Here is an 18,193-nt window from a genome sequence, read left to right on the forward strand (position 1 = left end):
AAATATGACCTTGAGAACCACACACCTGTGCCTCCTGGAACTTCTTCATGTCCTCTGATATGCGGGAGAGTTCTGCCTTTATCCCACCAAATTCCTCGCGAAGAACCTGTAAAGCAGTTCAAGAATCAGGGATGTCAGAGGTGATGGCCTGGGAAGCAACACCCCAAAGAGCCCTACCCTGCCACGGGCAGCCCATGGCACAGCCAGGTGAGCAGGGAGAGTCCCAGTGCCACCTGCCCCAGCCAGGCTCAGTGCCAGAGCACTGAAGCCCATCCAGACAGCAAAGAGCCCCTGCCAGCGGCTCTGCCAGGGCAGTGAGGGCAGAGCCAAGCACGGCTGTGTGAGGAAGCAGAGAGGGGCTGTCTGCTGGGGGAGTGCCCAGGGGCGGGGAAGAGCCTCTACCTTGGACGTGTGTTTCTTATAGTCTTCCATCTCTTTCTTCATCTGTTTTATGTAAGTGGCCACATCAGCAAGTGAGGGGCCACTCAGCTGGCCTGGCCATGGCTCCTCACTTGTCAGGTACTGCACGTCCAGGTGCTCCAGCACAGCCTGCAGCAGTTTTCTCAAGGCTGCAAAGTGAACAGATCCCTTCTGGGGTGTCCCAATGGCGAGATCCAGCATCTGGGAGAGGCTGAGTGTGTCCAGGGATGTTGCCATGACTGCACACACTCTGTCCCTGATTTGTCACAAGCCTTCCTGCCCAGTTGGGCCTGTCTGGGATGAGCAAAATTGGTGACAAATGGGTTAAACAAAAGGCGTGATAGAAGCAATGAGCAAATGCGATAAGGAAAAGGATGAGTAGCCAGCAGGCTCCTTCCTCCTTCCTTGTCCCTTGCAGGACTGGAACCGGGTTGCTGGTGGCCCTCCTCATCACAACACCCGTTGCCAGGCAACGCACCACTCCGCTCCTGGTAACCAGTGGGTTCCAGACTCATGAAGTCATAGATTAATGGAGCCTTGGAATGGCTGGGGCTGGAAGGGACCTAAAAGATCATCTCGTTTCAGCCCCGGTCAGGGACAGGTCAAGGAACATTTTCCGCTAGACCAGGTTGCTGCAAGTGCCACCTAACCTGGTCTTGGACATTTCCAGGAATGGTGCAGACTGTGGCAAGGCATCACCACGCTCACAGGGAAGAATTTCTTCCCAATATCCCACCGATCTCTCCCCTCTCTCAGTGTGAAGCTGTTCCCATGTCAGGCCCTTGTGCAAAGTCCACCTCCAGCCCTTTTGTAGTCCTTTTATTTGCCAAAACATGCTCCAAGGTCTCCCAGGAGAGTACAGCCTCATTGTCTTTCTTTTTTATCCGTTGAAGATGTGTGTTACACCTAAGCCAGTTGCTTCACTGCTGCAAAGCCAGGGCCTGGTTTGGAGCATCCATTGGGATCAGCCTTTGCCAGGGAAGCAGTGGGGTGCTGTTCCTCATGCTGGGGGTGCAGGAGGAGCCCCGTGAGCCCCTGGCTGAGCTGTAGGGTTGTTGGGGCACAGACTCCTTTCTCCTCAGGAGTTCAGGGTAGAGAGTCTCCATGGGTGAAGCCCAACAGCAGTTAGGATGCAAAGTAATGAAGAGAATGATGGCATTGAGAATGGATGACCATTGATTCCTTTGTTTGCAAAAAACAGATAACTAAGTCAAAAGCTTTTTCTATGTGTGTGGCTCGAACTATCCGCTCCACTCGTCCTGGGGAGAATAAAGTAACGCCCAACTTGCCAAAACTAAAAGGATAGTCTTTGAGGATTTCATCTATCCTGGTTTTGGTGACAGTTGCTAATGATCCAGGTGGAACTTTCCTCCTTCTTTTGCTCCATGGATTGATGGGATCGAGAGGACTCCGGTGCACTCCAAAGATTTTTCCGGGAGATCCTCTGATGCCCTAATCCAGTGAGTTCAAGGCAAAGAGCCCTGGGATTATAGGAAGGTCATTCAGACACACTATTAACTCCTGGTGGAGGAATTGTGGTAATGGCAAAAGTGGGGGAAGAGGCTGAGAGAGGGCATGCTCAGAATGTTCAGCAGGGAAGGCTGGACAAGTATTTCCCTCCTGCACATCCCTGGTGGGAGGAGGGGGAAAACACTGTCACTGTGTTGGTGTGCACCAATGGAATTCCAGGGAAATCAAGACACTGGAACCAGTAAGGATTCAGTTGGAGCCTGATGGAAGACTGGTCAGGCAGAACAATTATTCTTTGAAGTTAGAAGGTAGAAGAGGGTTAGAAGAATGAATTGCTAAATTTTGGAAGATGGGTCACTAAGGGAATGTGAGTCACAATATAGCACTCCTCTCCTGCCAGTAAAGGAAGCACACACTAAGGAACACAGCCCAGTACAAGATGTCAGAGCTGTCAAGGAAATAGTGTGAGACTGGTGTGAGACCCAGTGGCAGCAAGGCCTTATGCACTCTTCACCTCAGTTAAGGAAACTGATGAGTCCACTGTTGTGGATGTTAAGGATGATTCTTTCTGCATTGCCCTTGAAACTGAAAGTCAACTCTTGTTTCTGGAACGTTCCTTGATGGGCCATGAAAACCAATTGAGGTGCACTGTTCTTCCTCCAGGGTTCAAAAATCACCCCACATTATTTGAGAAATGTCTCAATTTGAGACAAGTTAGGAGGAAACATCTCCTCTAATGAAAACAGGTTTTGGCACGCCTTCCCTCCCACAGCAAGGAAATTTTTGGAAGAAAGTGAAAAAAGCTGTTTATTTAACACACAGTGTGCAGGCAGGCATGGGAAAAAGAATGAATAATGTTAGATATTCAAGCCTTCTCATTGTGGGGTAGGCTGGTGGATTCAGAGCTCTTTCTGTAGGCGTGGCTCGGCTCCTCCCGAGTCCAGAGCCGGGATGTGCATCCCAAGGCCTCCCCTGCGGGACAAGGCACAGGGCTGCCGGCGATGTTCTGGTGCTTCAGACCAGGGAAAAGCAAAAACTGTTCCAGGAGAAGAAGCCACAGTCCTGGAAAAACTTCTGCCATTGTCAAAGAAACAAGAAGCCAGCTGAAAGCCGAGATGTACTCCCTCTGTCTGTGCTGCACAACACAGCTGAGGGAGCCTGGGGGAGGATGTTGGAAAACCACACCAAAAGAATTCCACTGGCTTTGCACCCCTCTCTCAGACCTAGCTTAAAGTTACAGGACCCATGTCTGGGCATAAAGCAGACAATAGGAGACACAGTATCATGCTGTCACCCTGTCATGGTTTGACTCTGCCACAGTGCCCGTGCCTCCATGAATATACACTTTCTCTGGTGGCTTCTGTGAGATGTGATCAGGAACAGAGCAAAGCAGGCTCCAACTCAGGAATAAAGGAAACTAATTTTATTAATTACAACATCTAAAAAGGAACAAACAAAAAACTAAGAATGAAAACCCTCCAAATCCATTCCTCCTCCTCCTCCTCTCCATTTTCTCCACAGAATGAAATAACACCATAGATTTCCACCACATCACGATCTCTCACATAATCAGTCCATCATCACCCCTCAAGTAATCAACCCTCAAATCCATCAGAGAGAGAGGAGTCCCCCCTTGCACCATAGGCTTCCCCCAGAAACACAATTGAAACTTCTTGTGTTTCCGTGTCACTCGTGGCACCACCCAGAGAACATCGGCCCTCGTGACTTCTTCCCTCCATGTCCAGGGCTCTCACCACTGCACATGGGCCAGGACTGCTTTTAGGGCTCCCCGTTTAAGGATGCTCCACTCAGTTCCAAAAGCAGCAGTCTCTCAAATTCAGGACACCAGTCCCCCCCAAATTTAAACCCCTGGGGCCGAGGGGCCTCATGAACAGAGATCTTCCCCTCCTGGAGACAGAGGGCATCCCACACCCTCCTCAGCCATCTCTGTTCACGCCACTGCTTCACTCTTGACTCCAAGGCATTGCCTCCCCCTAAATACAGTCTCTGAGTCACAGGAAGAACATGGGTCTGTCCATGGCCATACAAGAAAGAGTCCAGCTCAAGGCCAATCCATCATCTCTGCCCACCTAGGATTCTTCTCACCTCTTCTGACATCTCTCACGTGCACCAACTTTCCTCACACTTGCCCATTTCTTCATACTTCACCTTTATCTTCTCATTCTCATTCAGGAGGATCAGTATTTGTAAGGTTTCCATTATTTTACAAAGGGGTTAAAATCTGGGCCTCTGCCTGCCCAGAACTCCCACAGCTGCCGGGCACCTTCTCTCGCCGCATCCCCCACTTCTGGCCGGCCGTGCTGCCAGTCCATGATACTGAATTCCAAGGCAGCACAGGCACTGGCTCTCTCTCTCTCTGTCTCCCGTGGGGTAGGAGGGGGGCCCGATGCTTCTCAGTCTCCTCCACCCTTCCATCTTGCAAGGCCTTCACTCCCCTCCTCTGCCCGAGGCTCCGGCCTACCTCACCCGGCCGCATGGCTTCCCTCCCCCAGCCAGCCCAGGCTGGGCAGGGGAGCTCTGAGCTCCTTTACAGACTGAAATTAAGAGAGAGTTCTCCTGGCAGTTCTTGCTTTTAACCCCCTGTGTTCTCAGAGGCAGTCCATACCTTCGGTGGCCAAACCAGGTGCCAATATTCAAATCCAAGCACTGATTGGTTTGACCACAACCTCCCAAAAAACTCACTTCCGTCTTAACCCACGACACACCCCAAGACAAAAACCAATTGACAAAAGAATTGGAGGGATGGTGTTGCGCTTTGAATTTATCTTATTGATTCCTTTTTAAGTGCATCGTTCTGTCCTCGTGCCCTCATGTTCTCCCTGAGATGGTTTACTCCTGGGTTTTACTCTCCCTCAAAGCTGCCCCTCATGTCATTCTCCACCCCTTGTTCCAGCTCTTTCCCTGCCTGTCAAGGCAACCGAGCCCCTTATTCCTGAACCTTCTCTGCCCCTTAACTCTCAGGCCAATCCCTGTTCGCAACATCCCTTTGGAATCCCCCTACTCCTGGAAGCCCCATTGCACATGTGAGCCATCCTCTCCACCCTCCTACCCCAACTGGCCCCAGATGCTTGATGTAATCCCCTCACTCCTCCCCTGAGGATTCCCTATTGGTTTGCTGTTTGTATCCACCCCCTGATTTGTATCTGTACAAAGCCCCTTGCACAGGAGTGCCTGGGGCTCTTTGTGTGAGCTCCTTTCACCTGGAATAAGCTGTTCCTTGTGGAACATCTAGACAGACAGCTTTCTCCTCTGCCTGGTTCCTGATGTGGCTTCTATCTGGCATCTTAGAGCAAGTGGCTGTAAAGGTTCTGTCTCTGGTAAATCCCCATACCCAGGCAGATCCCTATTGCTGGTGGGGTGCTGGAGTTCTAAGAGCTGGCCAGGGCTCTGGCAGTCACTTCAGAATGGGAAAAGGAGAATGCAGATACCCCTTTGCTGCAGTATGCAGGTGATACTTTAATTGCTAATGGAACTCATGCTGGATGCATTGAAATGACTCTTAAGTTTCCTGAACATTCTGAGACAAGCCAGTTACAGGGTATCCAAGAAGAAGGCCCAAAGTGTCAAAGAAGTGCCCTAATGCCAAACCTACCTGAGGCTCATTTCCCAGGGACAGCAAAGCCTTGCAACCAAAAGGGTGGAGGGGATTTGTGAAACTCCAGAGCCAAGGTCTGTTTGCAAGTTAGGAATATTTCTAGGAATGGGTGGTTGGTGTGGGCTCAGGATTTTTAATTCTGGCCTATGGGTAAGACCTTTATATGAGACCCTGAGAATCGCCCAAGGAGGTGCTACACCAAGGAGGTGCTACAGTGGACCCCAGAATGCCAGAGGCTTTCAGAGACCCCAAGAGAGCTCTAATGCCAGCCCAGCACAGGCATTACCTGACTTGAGCAAGCCTCTTGAGCAGATTGTTCATGAGCACTGACGTGTTGCACTACGGGTGTTAGCTCAGAGGTTATGCACATGGAAAAGGGCCATAAGATATTTTTCCAAACAAGTGGACAGTGTAAGTTAAGGGATGTCCCTTAACTGCCTTTGACTTGGAGCAGGAGCTGCGCTTTAATCCAAGAAGCCCCGAATGGACCATGGGCCAGATAATGACTGCTCATGTTCCCCCCTTGGTCCTCTCTGTTCTAGAACACAAAGGAGGCCACTGGTGACCCCCAAGTCGAATGCTGAAGTATCAAGTTGTCTTGTTGGAGCAGGATGATGGGGAACTGCAAACAACTCCTTTGCCTTGCACCCAGCCACGTTCCTGGAATCTGTACCAGAAAGTCAAGAAGCCTCACAACATGCCTGTGTTCCAACGACTGAGCAGCTTCACTCCAGCAGAGGAGATCCTCTGGTAGAAGATCCGGCCTGGGAATTGTCCACAGGTGGGAGCAGCTTTGTGAGCAAAGGAAAGCAGAAGTTTGGCTGTGCAGTAGGGCCCAATCCAAGCCGTCCCATTACCTCTTACCACCTCTGCACACAGGGCTGAGCTGCTCAGTCTATGGCAGCCTGGAATTGTCTCAGGGGAAGAATGGGAACACATGGGCTAATGCTAACCGTGCCTTTGGAGCAGTACCTGCCCACGGAGCTCTCTGGAACAAAGGAGGGCTCCTTTCAGCACAAGGATCCTCTGTCAAAGGTGGAGACATTACCAGACAATTACTAGAAAGTGTTCAGGTACCAGCCCAAGTGGCTCTCATGCATTGTAAAGCTCATCCATTAGGAAATACATCAGTTAGTGTAGGAAACCGACTGGCAGATAAAGCTGCTAAAGGGCTGGCAGAGAAAAGCATCCCAATAGTTGCTGTACCAAAATGTGTGACCTTTCAAATGTAACCCCAGAATAACAAGCCCAAGACAAAATGCTGGCAAAATTGAATGGCCCTGGATCTAAAATAGTATAAGTTTTGCCAAAAAGTTTTACTAAGTAGTTTAATAGGAATTATTGCATTTTAGTGTCTTAAGTCTTTCTAAATATCCAATGATTTAATGGAAGTAATCCTAAATGAAATAATTAAGAGTAGTTTCAAAAGGGGGAATTGTTGGAAATGATATAACTTTTTAATTCGCTATTCCAGTTATTTGTTTTCGTTAACTCTGTTAATAATGGCTTCACTTAATCATAAGCAGTGCAGTTTTCCACTGAAGCATGTAGCAAGATTTTATTCAAACTGCTGTTAGTTGAACATTATTTGGGAAAATAACTGAACTTTTAAGTTTTGCTAAATGAACTTGACGTGATTCAGTGAAAAAAGATTGGGATAGAGAAATGGGGCTAAGAACTGGACACCAGGAATACAGAATTTGTAGAGTGTGAGGACAAGGTGTGGAAACCAGAGGTAAAGAAGAAACGAACAAGGAGAATTCCACTCTTCATGTACTGAAAACAATATCTGGACTAATTAAATTAAAAGTGGACCAATTAACATTGTTATCACAACCAGAAAGAAATAAAGACTTGAATTTCATATTAGGGATTAGGCATTCTTTACTGCAAAGCCAGATGTATGGGGGATGGCTGCACAGAGAGTACATGCTGTGTACAGGAAAAGCCCCTGTTGAAATACTGTATTTGTCATCATATTCATAACTATTCTCAGAAGAAACATACATATGGCAATAATTTCCCCCAAGACATGACTATACATTCCCTCCCCTCAGCACATGCACTCTTCTGCCCTGGGAGTCTCCTTGGCAGTCTCGGGTGGTCGGTGAACCCACAGTCATACCTGACCACGTGGTGAAATGGTGCTTCTTTGCAAATGAGGAGAAAAGTTGGTATAGCTGGCTGGGTATTTAATTAGTGAAAGCTTAGATCGATGGGCTGTAGATTGACTCCCCTCTTGGTAAAAGTTTATCCTGCTTTTGATGGTGTGGTTCCATGGACTTGGCAAAATGAGCATAGTGTGGAGCCCGCCAGGAGCAAGCAATTGTTCTCTGGCAGCAGCATGAGAACTGAGAAATCAATAACAAATGGATGATAGGAGATTAATGAATGAAGAGAAATATGTAATTTACAGGCAATGAGCATTAACTTGTTTTGCTGAAAATACATAGTGAAAAATTTAGAGAGTGGGTGTGCATTCTGAGTGGAGCTATTCCTATGTACCCCAGAGCTGGGAATAAAGTAATGCCTGATAACTAATAGTAAAAATAGTGTAGGACACTTTGATTTATCCCAGTGTTTTCAGAGGCAATGGGGAAAGGCTGTGTGTGTCTTTCAGAAGGTTTTTTATTAACGTAATACAATGAAAATGTTATTTCTCAGACAACAATTGTCCCAGAGTTTACTCTCTGCTGAGACGACGTCCCTGGTGGAGCACTGGGTTCCCAGTCCTGTCCAGCTACTTGAGGGCTGTCGAAGTCTCCCGGGGCTGGAGTGGCTGGAGGAGCCCTGGTACCCTGGAGACGTGTCGGGGGGCCGTGCCTGGCCGGTGATGCCGAGAGGTGGCAGGGCCTGGGGGGAGAGGCAAGGCTGAGCCCCCAGGCCCCGGGGCTGCCCCGTCTGGGTCAGCTCAGCCAGCTCAGAACGGGGCAGCAGGAGGGTCACCTGCTTGGCCAGAGACCCGCAGGGAGCAGGTGCAGACCCAGCAGACAGCCAGTCTCTTGTCCCCCTGCTCCCCGTGCCCTGACAGGGCCACACCTGGCTCATCCAGTGTCCTGGTCACCACAGGAAGCTGGTCATTGCGGCCCCTCGGCACGTGTCCACCCCTGCCGAGCAGCTGGGTCACTCTGGGCTGGGAAGGAGAGAGCAGCTGGCTGAAAGGCAGGGTCCAGTCCAGCATTCCCTAGCAACCCTCCCAAAGCAGCTGTGCCCGAGGAAACTGAAGGCACAAATTCACCCAGGATCCTCAGCATCGCCCGGCCCGCCCCCAGTACACGTGCCATGTCCTCACCTTCATCATCCCTACCTTGTTGGGGCGGGTCACGAGTCCCTGCAGAAATGCACTCGTACGGGGAGAATCCTGAACAGGTGGCAGTTTGAAACTGCTGCTCTGATGGTTGCCAGATCTCGGTGGCACATGGGAGCCACCGCCACGGACCACTGGCCTCCTGTGGGATGGGGCAGAGGATCCTCAGTGCCCAACCCTGTGGCACTCTGGGCACCACCCTGCTGTGCCAGGGAGGGGACTGGCAGTGCTGCCTGCAGGGGCCTGTCCCTGACAGCTCCTGTCCACCTGCTGCAGGAGCTCCCAGCCCATCCACCCGGCTGGTCTGCTGGCTCTGTCCCCACGGCCAGGTGTGCTGGCCATGGCCGTGGCAGGTCCCTGTGCACAGGACACCAGCTGGCAGGAGCTGGTCGGTCCCTGCTGCAGAGCTTGGTTTTTGGGAACTCCTTTCACAGGAGGCATACAACTCCCCACTAAGCGTGAGCTCAAATTGAAAACAGACACAGCTCATCAGATGTGCTTTCAGCAACCTTGGGACAGAGATGTGGGTGAGACAGGGCAGGCAAGGCAAGGAATGCAAAACCCCCCAGGCCTGGGGCAAGCACTGGCCCTCCACAGCTGCCTTCTGCTCCCTGGCTCTGCCCAGCCCCGCCAGGCTCCTCTCCCCCAGCCCAGGTGCAGAGCCCTCCTTGCTGTGGCAGGGCTACGCTGCACCCCAGGAGCCAGGGATGTGTCCTCAGGGCCCTTACCTTTGGCTGTGCTGTGGCTCCTTGCTGGGGGGCATTGGCTGCAAATACGGCAGTGTCTCGGGATACCTGGGGAGGGCAGGAGTCACAGGGGTGTGACAGGGGACCAAGAACCTGTTCCTGTTAGAGGCGGCACCCACAAACCCATGGGATTGTACCCCATGGCATCCCGCTGCCTGTAGCCCTTGGGATGAGTGCCCACAGCCCCTGCTGATGGGCAGGGCTGCAGAGGGGGCCCCCACATCAGCCCCTCCCCAGCAGACACTGGCACCCCTGTGCCCAGCAGGGTCACTGCTGGCACCCATCTCCCCCATGCCAGCCCCGCTGCCCCCATGCCCTGGTGCTACTCACTGGCCAGGAACCTGCACGGTGAGCATGCGGTCACAGGACAGGCACGTGAAAGGCACTGGCAGCTGCCTGAGGAAGGTGAGGGAAGAGGGCTGGCTGAGCTCCTGGGGCCACAGCCCGGCAGCACACAGGCAGCAGCTGGCGGGCAGCAGCCAGGCGCTGGGCAGCTCACGGCACAGGGTCACGGCGTTTGCAGGCTGAACCGTGGGCTCTTGAGCCTGTTTCTCCCCATCCCCAAGGTGCTGGCTGAGGCCAGGGGAAGGCCACAGGCACCCATGTCACCATCCCAAGCAGCCCCTGCAGCGCTTGCAGCCCCTCTTGGGCACCAAAGTCCCCTGTGTGCATGGCAGGAGGGCAGGGCATGATCCAGCTCTGGGACACGGCGTGTCACAGCCCTGCCTGGGAGGAGCAGTTGCCCTCTCCCAGCCTGGCTTCTGGGAGCCTTTGCACCCACAGCCCCATTTTGCTTTGGGAGGGCTCTGTCCTGCAGGTGCCCTCTCCTTGTTCTTCCTTGCCTGTGTGCAACCTGCTGCTGGTGGAAGCAGAAGGTGCAGCTGCTTCATCTGCATCTCTGAGGTTCATTTAGCAGCAGAATTGGTGCCGTGGCAGGGGACCAGAGGGGCAGTGTGTGGGAGAGCTGGAGGGAATGGGACCATCACTGTCCCCAAAGCCATCAGTGTCTCCATCACACTCACTTCTTAATCCCAGCGGCGTTTTCACGCCTCAACCTATTCTCGAGAGCCTCCATGCTCCTGTTCCAGGACTCCTCCAGGTGTTTGCGGAAAGTCTTCAGCTCCAGGCGATCCAGCTGTGAACAGGTGCACAGCCTCAGCCAGCTGCCCCAGGAGGTGACATGGAGCTCTCCCGGGAAAAGCCTGGAGGGGGATCCTCAGAGGGATGCTGCCTCAGGCTGCCAAGTCCCAAAGGTGCTAGTTCCTCAAGGTGGGGATGAGGTACCCCTCACCTTCTCCTCCATTGAATCACTGAACTGCTGCTGCATCTTATTCCAGTGCTGCTCCTGGCCTGAAATCTGGCTCTGCAACTCCTCCATCCTCTCATCCAGCTCCTCCATGTTCTCTTCAAACTGGCTGCAATTGACCTTGCTGCCCAAGGCAGCTTTGTCCGCCTTCTAGCAGAAGGGAAGAGCAGGAGAGCGGTGGGGAAAGGGATGAGGAAGGACAGGCAGGGCCAGCGTGTGTGAGGGGAGAGGGAGGAGTGCTTCCCCCAGGCCAGCATGGCCCTTTCAGGCTGCTGTGGCCCCATTTGCCCCGTCAGCCTGGTGAGCTTGGTCCCACCATCTGGAGGGTGAGGGACCCCCTGAGCTCAGGAAATTCTCCCTCCCCACACCAGTTCTGCCCCCCAGCCCCCAAGGGCAAGGGGCATTTGTCACCCTGCCCGGGAGCCCCTGGGCTGGTACAGAGGCCCCTCTAGACTGTACCATGTCCATTGCTGCCAGCATGTCCTGCTGATCTGCCTTCTCCTTCTGCAGCTTCTCCAGAGACTGGAACAGCATCTTTCAGCACAGAAAGGAACTCATGACACAGCAAGGTTGGAGCTGCCTCTTGAGGCACACCCCAGGAGCCGGGAGCACACCCCTCTCCCCGTACCCAGAAAACATCGGGGAAATGCACTTGGAACAAGCACAGTGATGAGAGGAGGTCGTCAGCAGGAGATTCCTTGTGGTCCCCCACCTGGAGTCTTCCTGGTGGATGCTCTGACCCTAAATGGGGTGAGTTTCAGCCACACACCTCAATATCCCTCTGCTTTTGTTGAGAGTCCTTTTGGAGGCTCTTTGATGTAAAGTTGAGTTTCTCAAAGTCTTTTTGGATCTCCAAAAACTTGGCTTCCATTTGCTGTCTCAGCTCCTGATCCTGCTCCCAGGATGAAAGAACATAAGGTGCTGACCCAAGGGGGGGTCTGTCTGCTCCACAGGGGTAAACACACACGACTCAGTGGCCATGAGCCCACCATGTCAAGAGGACATTTGCATCAAGGCTTTAATTACTGTCCATGCCACTGACTGGTCCAGGCCAATTTGGGCAGTTTGGCTCTCCCATAAGATTACAGCAAAGCACAACAGAGCAGGAAGATGTGGCATGGAGCTGCAACAGGACCCTGCCAGGAGTGGTGGGAGTGCTCCCCCAGGACCTCACCTGCTCATTCAGCTGGTCGGCTGTCTCATTCAGCATCTGCTCCAGCATGGCATTCCTCCTCTCCTGCTGCTCTCCCATCTTCTGCAGCTCACGCTTTGTCTCCTGCCGCAAAGCCCTGGTCAGCGGGATGGGGGCAAGGGCAGGGTTACCCCTGCAGGGCTTCTGGGCACCTTGTGCCCACAAACCAGGATGCAGCCAGACCATCTGGGCTCCCTTGCAGCCCCCCAGGGTATGAAACCCACTCTTGTCCTCTTACTCAATTTGCTGAGAGATCTCCTTACTGCTCTCTTCTTTCCACTTGGCTATATCCTCCCTCAGCTTTTTAAGGTCTTCCTCCAGCTTCTTCATCTGGAAAGGACAGTGACAGTAGAGTCAGGGCCCAGCCATCATGTTGTCCCAGAGTGTGGGCCCTTTAGCTGCATGGGCAGCCCCACGGTCCTCCACCTGGGCCTGAGGCCCTGACACCAAAAACTGATTGTGCATCCACATTGAAGTTCCCCATGAGAGCCCAAAGATTACATGACCCAACAGCTCACTAAGGCAAGAGACTCCTTAAGCTTCTTTATGTCTCCTTCCATGAGGAGCTGTGTTGTCTTTATCTTGTCAACCTCCTCACGCAGATCCTGGATGAGAGTCATGTCCTAGGAGAGAGCAGTGGTGGCAGTGAGCCTCTGGGAGGGTCAGTGGGGACCCGCAAGCCCTCGAGCCCTGCTGTGGTTTGCCAAGCACTAGGGACAGTGCAGGGCCAAGCTCAGCCAGGCTGGCAGGGCTCTGCAGGCAGCACGGTCCATGAATCTAGCAGGGCCAAGAGTGCTGAGCTTCCAACCAGCAGGGCAGAGGGTACGGGCTGCAGTCTCAGACCCAAAACCTGCTCCCAGCAGCAGCTCACCTGGTCCCGCGACATCAGGACCTTCTTCATTTCCTCCGACACATGACGCTGGCCAGCCTTTAACTTTTCAATCTCCTCCTGATGCTGGGAAACCATCAGGGTCTAGGAGAAAGCATTGTCAGAGACTTGTCTGTAGACAGTCTCTGTCTCAGACATGTTGGAAATATGACCTTGAGAACCACACACCTGTGCCTCCTGGAACTTCTTCATGTCCTCTGATATGCGGGAGAGTTCTGCCTTTATCCCACCAAATTCCTCGCGAAGAACCTGTAAAGCAGTTCAAGAATCAGGGATGTCAGAGGTGATGGCCTGGGAAGCAACACCCCAAAGAGCCCTACCCTGCCACGGGCAGCCCATGGCACAGCCAGGTGAGCAGGGAGAGTCCCAGTGCCACCTGCCCCAGCCGGGCTCAGTGCCAGAGCACTGAAGCCCATCCAGACAGCAAAGAGCCCCTGCCAGCGGCTCTGCCAGGGCAGTGAGGGCAGAGCCAAGCACGGCTGTGTGAGGAAGCAGAGAGGGGCTGTCTGCTGGGGGAGTGCCCAGGGGCGGGGAAGAGCCTCTACCTTGGACGTGTGTTTCTTATAGTCTTCCATCTCTTTCTTCATCTGTTTTATGTAAGTGGCCACATCAGCAAGTGAGGGGCCACTCAGCTGGCCTGGCCATGGCTCCTCACTTGTCAGGTACTGCACATCCAGGTGCTCCAGCACAGCCTGCAGCAGTTTTCTCAAGGCTGCAAAGTGAACAGATCCCTTCTGGGGTGTCCCAATGGCGAGATCCAGCATCTGGGAGAGGCTGAGTGTGTCCAGGGATGTTGCCATGACTGCACACACACTGTCCCTGATTTGTCACAAGCCTTCCTGCCTAGTTGGGTCTGTCAGGGATGAGCAAAATTGGTGACAAATGGGTTAAACAAAAGGCGTGATAGAAGCAATGAGCAAAAGCAATAAAGAAAAGGTGGCGTAGCCAGCAGGCTCCTTCCTCCCTCCTTGTCCCTTGCAGGACTGGAACCGGGTTGCTGGTGGCCCTCCTCATCACAACACCCGTTGCCAGGCAACGCACCACTCCGCTCCTGGTAACCAGTGGGTTCCAGACTCATGAAGTCATAGATTAATGGAGCCTTGGAATGGCTGGGGCTGGAAGGGACCTAAAAGATCATCTCGTTTCAGCCCCGGTCAGGGACAGGTCAAGGAACATTTTCCGCTAGACCAGGTTGCTGCAAGTGCCACCTAACCTGGTCTTGGACATTTCCAGGAATGGTGCAGACTGTGGCAAGGCATCACCACGCTCACAGGGAAGAATTTCTTCCCAATATCCCACCGATCTCTCCCCTCTCTCAGTGTGAAGCTGTTCCCATGTCAGGCCCTTGTGCAAAGTCCACCTCCAGCCCTTTTGTAGTCCTTTTATTTGCCAAAACATGCTCCAAGGTCTCCCAGGAGAGTACAGCCTCATTGTCTTTCTTTTTTATCCGTTGAAGATGTGTGTTACACCTAAGCCAGTTGCTTCACTGCTGCAAAGCCAGGGCCTGGTTTGGAGCATCCATTGGGATCAGCCTTTGCCAGGGAAGCAGTGGGGTGCTGTTCCTCATGCTGGGGGTGCAGGAGGAGCCCCGTGAGCCCCTGGCTGAGCTGTAGGGTTGTTGGGGCACAGACTCCTTTCTCCTCAGGAGTTCAGGGTAGAGAGTCTCCATGGGTGAAGCCCAACAGCAGTTAGGATGCAAAGTAATGAAGAGAATGATGGCATTGAGAATGGATGACCATTGATTCCTTTGTTTGCAAAAGACAGATAACTAAGTCAAAAGCTTTTTCTATGTGTGTGGCTCGAACTATCCGCTCCACTCGTCCTGATGAGAATAAAGTAACGCCCAACTTGCCAAAACTAAAAGGATAGTCTTTGAGGATTTCATCTATCCTGGTTTTGGTGACAGTTGCTAATGATCCAGGTGGAACTTTCCTCCTTCTTTTGCTCCATGGATTGATGGGATCGAGAGGACTCCGGTGCACTCCAAAGATTTTTCCGGGAGATCCTCTGATGCCCTAATCCAGTGAGTTCAAGGCAAAGAGCCCTGGGATTATAGGAAGGTCATTCAGACACACTATTAACTCCTGGTGGAGGAATTGTGGTAATGGCAAAAGTGGGGGAAGAGGCTGAGAGAGGGCATGCTCAGAATGTTCAGCAGGGAAGGCTGGACAAGTATTTCCCTCCTGCACATCCCTGGTGGGAGGAGGGGGAAAACACTGTCACTGTGTTGGTGTGCACCAATGGAATTCCAGGGAAATCAAGACACTGGAACCAGTAAGGATTCAGTTGGAGCCTGATGGAAGACTGGTCAGGCAGAACAATTATTCTTTGAAGTTAGAAGGTAGAAGAGGGTTAGAAGAATGAATTGCTAAATTTTGGAAGATGGGTCACTAAGGGAATGTGAGTCACAATATAGCACTCCTCTCCTGCCAGTAAAGGAAGCACACACTAAGGAACACAGGCCAGTACAAGATGTCAGAGCTGTCAAGGAAATAGTGTGAGACTGGTGTGAGACCCAGTGGCAGCAAGGCCTTATGCACTCTTCACCTCAGTTAAGGAAACTGATGAGTCCACTGTTGTGGATGTTAAGGATGATTCTTTCTGCATTGCCCTTGAAACTGAAAGTCAACTCTTGTTTCTGGAACGTTCCTTGATGGGCCATGAAAACCAATTGAGGTGCACTGTTCTTCCTCCAGGGTTCAAAAATCACCCCACATTATTTGAGAAATGTCTCAATTTGAGACAAGTTAGGAGGAAACATCTCCTCTAATGAAAACAGGTTTTGGCACGCCTTCCCTCCCACAGCAAGGAAATTTTTGGAAGAAAGTGAAAAAAGCTGTTTATTTAACACACAGTGTGCAGGCAGGCATGGGAAAAAGAATGAATAATGTTAGATATTCAAGCCTTCTCATTGTGGGGTAGGCTGGTGGATTCAGAGCTCTTTCTGTAGGCGTGGCTCGGCTCCTCCCGAGTCCAGAGCCGGGATGTGCATCCCAAGGCCTCCCCTGCGGGCCAAGGCACAGGGCTGCCGGCGATGTTCTGGTGCTTCAGACCAGGGAAAAGCAAAAACTGTTCCAGGAGAAGAAGCCACAGTCCTGGAAAAACTTCTGCCATTGTCAAAGAAACAAGAAGCCAGCTGAAAGCCGAGATGTACTCCCTCTGTCTGTGCTGCACAACACAGCTGAGGGAGCCTGGGGGAGGATGTTGGAAAACCACACCAAAAGAATTCCACTGGCTTTGCACCCCTCTCTCAGACCTAGCTTAAAGTTACAGGACCCATGTCTGGGCATAAAGCAGACAATAGGAGACACAGTATCATGCTGTCACCCTGTCATGGTTTGACTCTGCCACAGTGCCCGTGCCTCCATGAATATACACTTTCTCTGGTGGCTTCTGTGAGATGTGATCAGGAACAGAGCAAAGCAGGCTCCAACTCAGGAATAAAGGAAACTAATTTTATTAATTACAACATCTAAAAAGGAACAAACAAAAAACTAAGAATGAAAACCCTCCAAATCCATTCCTCCTCCTCCTCCACTCCATTTTCTCCACAGAATGAAATAACACCATAGATTTCCACCACATCACGATCTCTCACATAATCAGTCCATCATCACCCCTCAAGTAATCAACCCTCAAATCCATCAGAGAGAGAGGAGTCCCCCCTTGCACCATAGGCTTCCCCCAGAAACACAATTGAAACCTCTTGTGTTTCCGTGTCACTCGTGGCACCACCCAGAGAACATCGACCCTCGTGACTTCTTCCCTCCATGTCCAGGGCTCTCACCACTGCACATGGGCCAGGACTGCTTTTAGGGCTCCCCGTTTAAGGATGCTCCACTCAGTTCCAAAAGCAGCAGTCTCTCAAATTCAGGACACCAGTCCCCCCCAGATTTAAACCCCTGGGGCCAAGGGGCCTCATGAACAGAGATCTTCCCCTCCTGGAGACAGAGGGCATCCCACACCCTCCTCAGCCATCTCTGTTCCCGCCACTGCTTCACTCTTGACTCCAAGGCATTGCCTCCCCCTAAATACAGTCTCTGAGTCACAGGAAGAACATGGGTCTGTCCATGGCCATACAAGAAAGAGTCCAGCTCAAGGCCAATCCATCATCTCTGCCCACCTAGGATTCTTCTCACCTCTTCTGACATCTCTCACATGCACCAACTTTCCTCACACTTGCCCATTTCTTCATACTTCACCTTTATCTTCTCATTCTCATTCAGGAGGATCAGTATTTGTAAGGTTTCCATTATTTTACAAAGGGGTTAAAATCTGGGCCTCTGCCTGCCCAGAACTCCCACAGCTGCCGGGCACCTTCTCTCGCCGCATCCCCCACTTCTGGCCGGCCGTGCTGCCAGTCCATGATACTGAATTCCAAGGCAGCACAGGCACTGGCTCTCTCTCTCTCTGTCTCCCGTGGGGTAGGAGGGGGGCCCGATGCTTCTCAGTCTCCTCCACCCTTCCATCTTGCAAGGCCTTCACTCCCCTCCTCTGCCCGAGGCTCCGGCCTACCTCACCCGGCCGCATGGCTTCCCTCCCCCAGCCAGCCCAGGCTGGGCAGGGGAGCTCTGAGCTCCTTTACAGACTGAAACTAAGAGAGAGTTCTCCTGGCAGTTCTTGCTTTTAACCCCCTGTGTTCTCAGAGGCAGTCCATACCTTCGGTGGCCAAACCAGGTGCCAATATTCAAATCCAAGCACTGATTGGTTTGACCACAACCTCCCAAAAAACTCACTTCCGTCTTAACCCACGACACACCCCAAGACAAAAACCAATTGACAAAAGAATTGGAGGTACGGTGTTGCGCTTTGAATTTATCTTATTGATTCCTTTTTAAGTGCATCGTTCTGTCCTCGTGCCCTCATGTTCTCCCTGAGATGGTTTACTCCTGGGTTTTACCCTCCCTCAAAGCTGCCCCTCATGTCATTCTCCACCCCTTGTTCCAGCTCTTTCCCTGCCTGTCAAGGCAACCGAGCCCCTTATTCCTGAACCTTCTCTGCCCCTTAACTCTCAGGCCAATCCCTGTTCGCAACATCCCTTTGGAATCCCCCTACTCCTGGAAGCCCCATTGCACATGTGAGCCATCCTCTGCACCCTCCTACCCCAACTGGCCCCAGATGCTTGATGTAATCCCCTCACTCCTCCCCTGAGGATTCCCTATTGGTTTGCTGTTTGTATCCACCCCCTGATTTGTATCTGTTCAAAGCCCCTTGCACAGGAGTGCCTGGGGCTCTTTGTGTGAGCTC

General features: G+C 52.2%; 1 protein-coding gene across 1 annotated transcript in view; it reads right to left on the reverse strand.

Annotated features, from left to right (window-relative positions):
* The window catches only part of LOC135283899 (centrosome-associated protein CEP250-like), a 181,896-nt gene that overhangs the window by 26,228 nt on the left and 137,475 nt on the right, over positions 1–18,193 (reverse strand). The window contains exons 75-82 of the mRNA XM_064395048.1: positions 13,115–13,195; positions 12,929–13,030; positions 12,576–12,680; positions 11,635–11,757; positions 10,582–10,694; positions 9,542–9,607; positions 8,814–8,955; positions 26–106 (exon numbers count right to left, since the gene is read on the reverse strand). Coding sequence (XP_064251118.1) covers positions 26–106; positions 8,814–8,955; positions 9,542–9,607; positions 10,582–10,694; positions 11,635–11,757; positions 12,576–12,680; positions 12,929–13,030; positions 13,115–13,195 — 813 coding nt within the window. The remainder of the gene's footprint in view (positions 1–25; positions 107–8,813; positions 8,956–9,541; positions 9,608–10,581; positions 10,695–11,634; positions 11,758–12,575; positions 12,681–12,928; positions 13,031–13,114; positions 13,196–18,193) is intronic.

Source organism: Passer domesticus, chromosome 19 (assembly GCF_036417665.1).
Source record: "Passer domesticus isolate bPasDom1 chromosome 19, bPasDom1.hap1, whole genome shotgun sequence".
NCBI lineage: Eukaryota > Metazoa > Chordata > Aves > Passeriformes > Passeridae > Passer > Passer domesticus.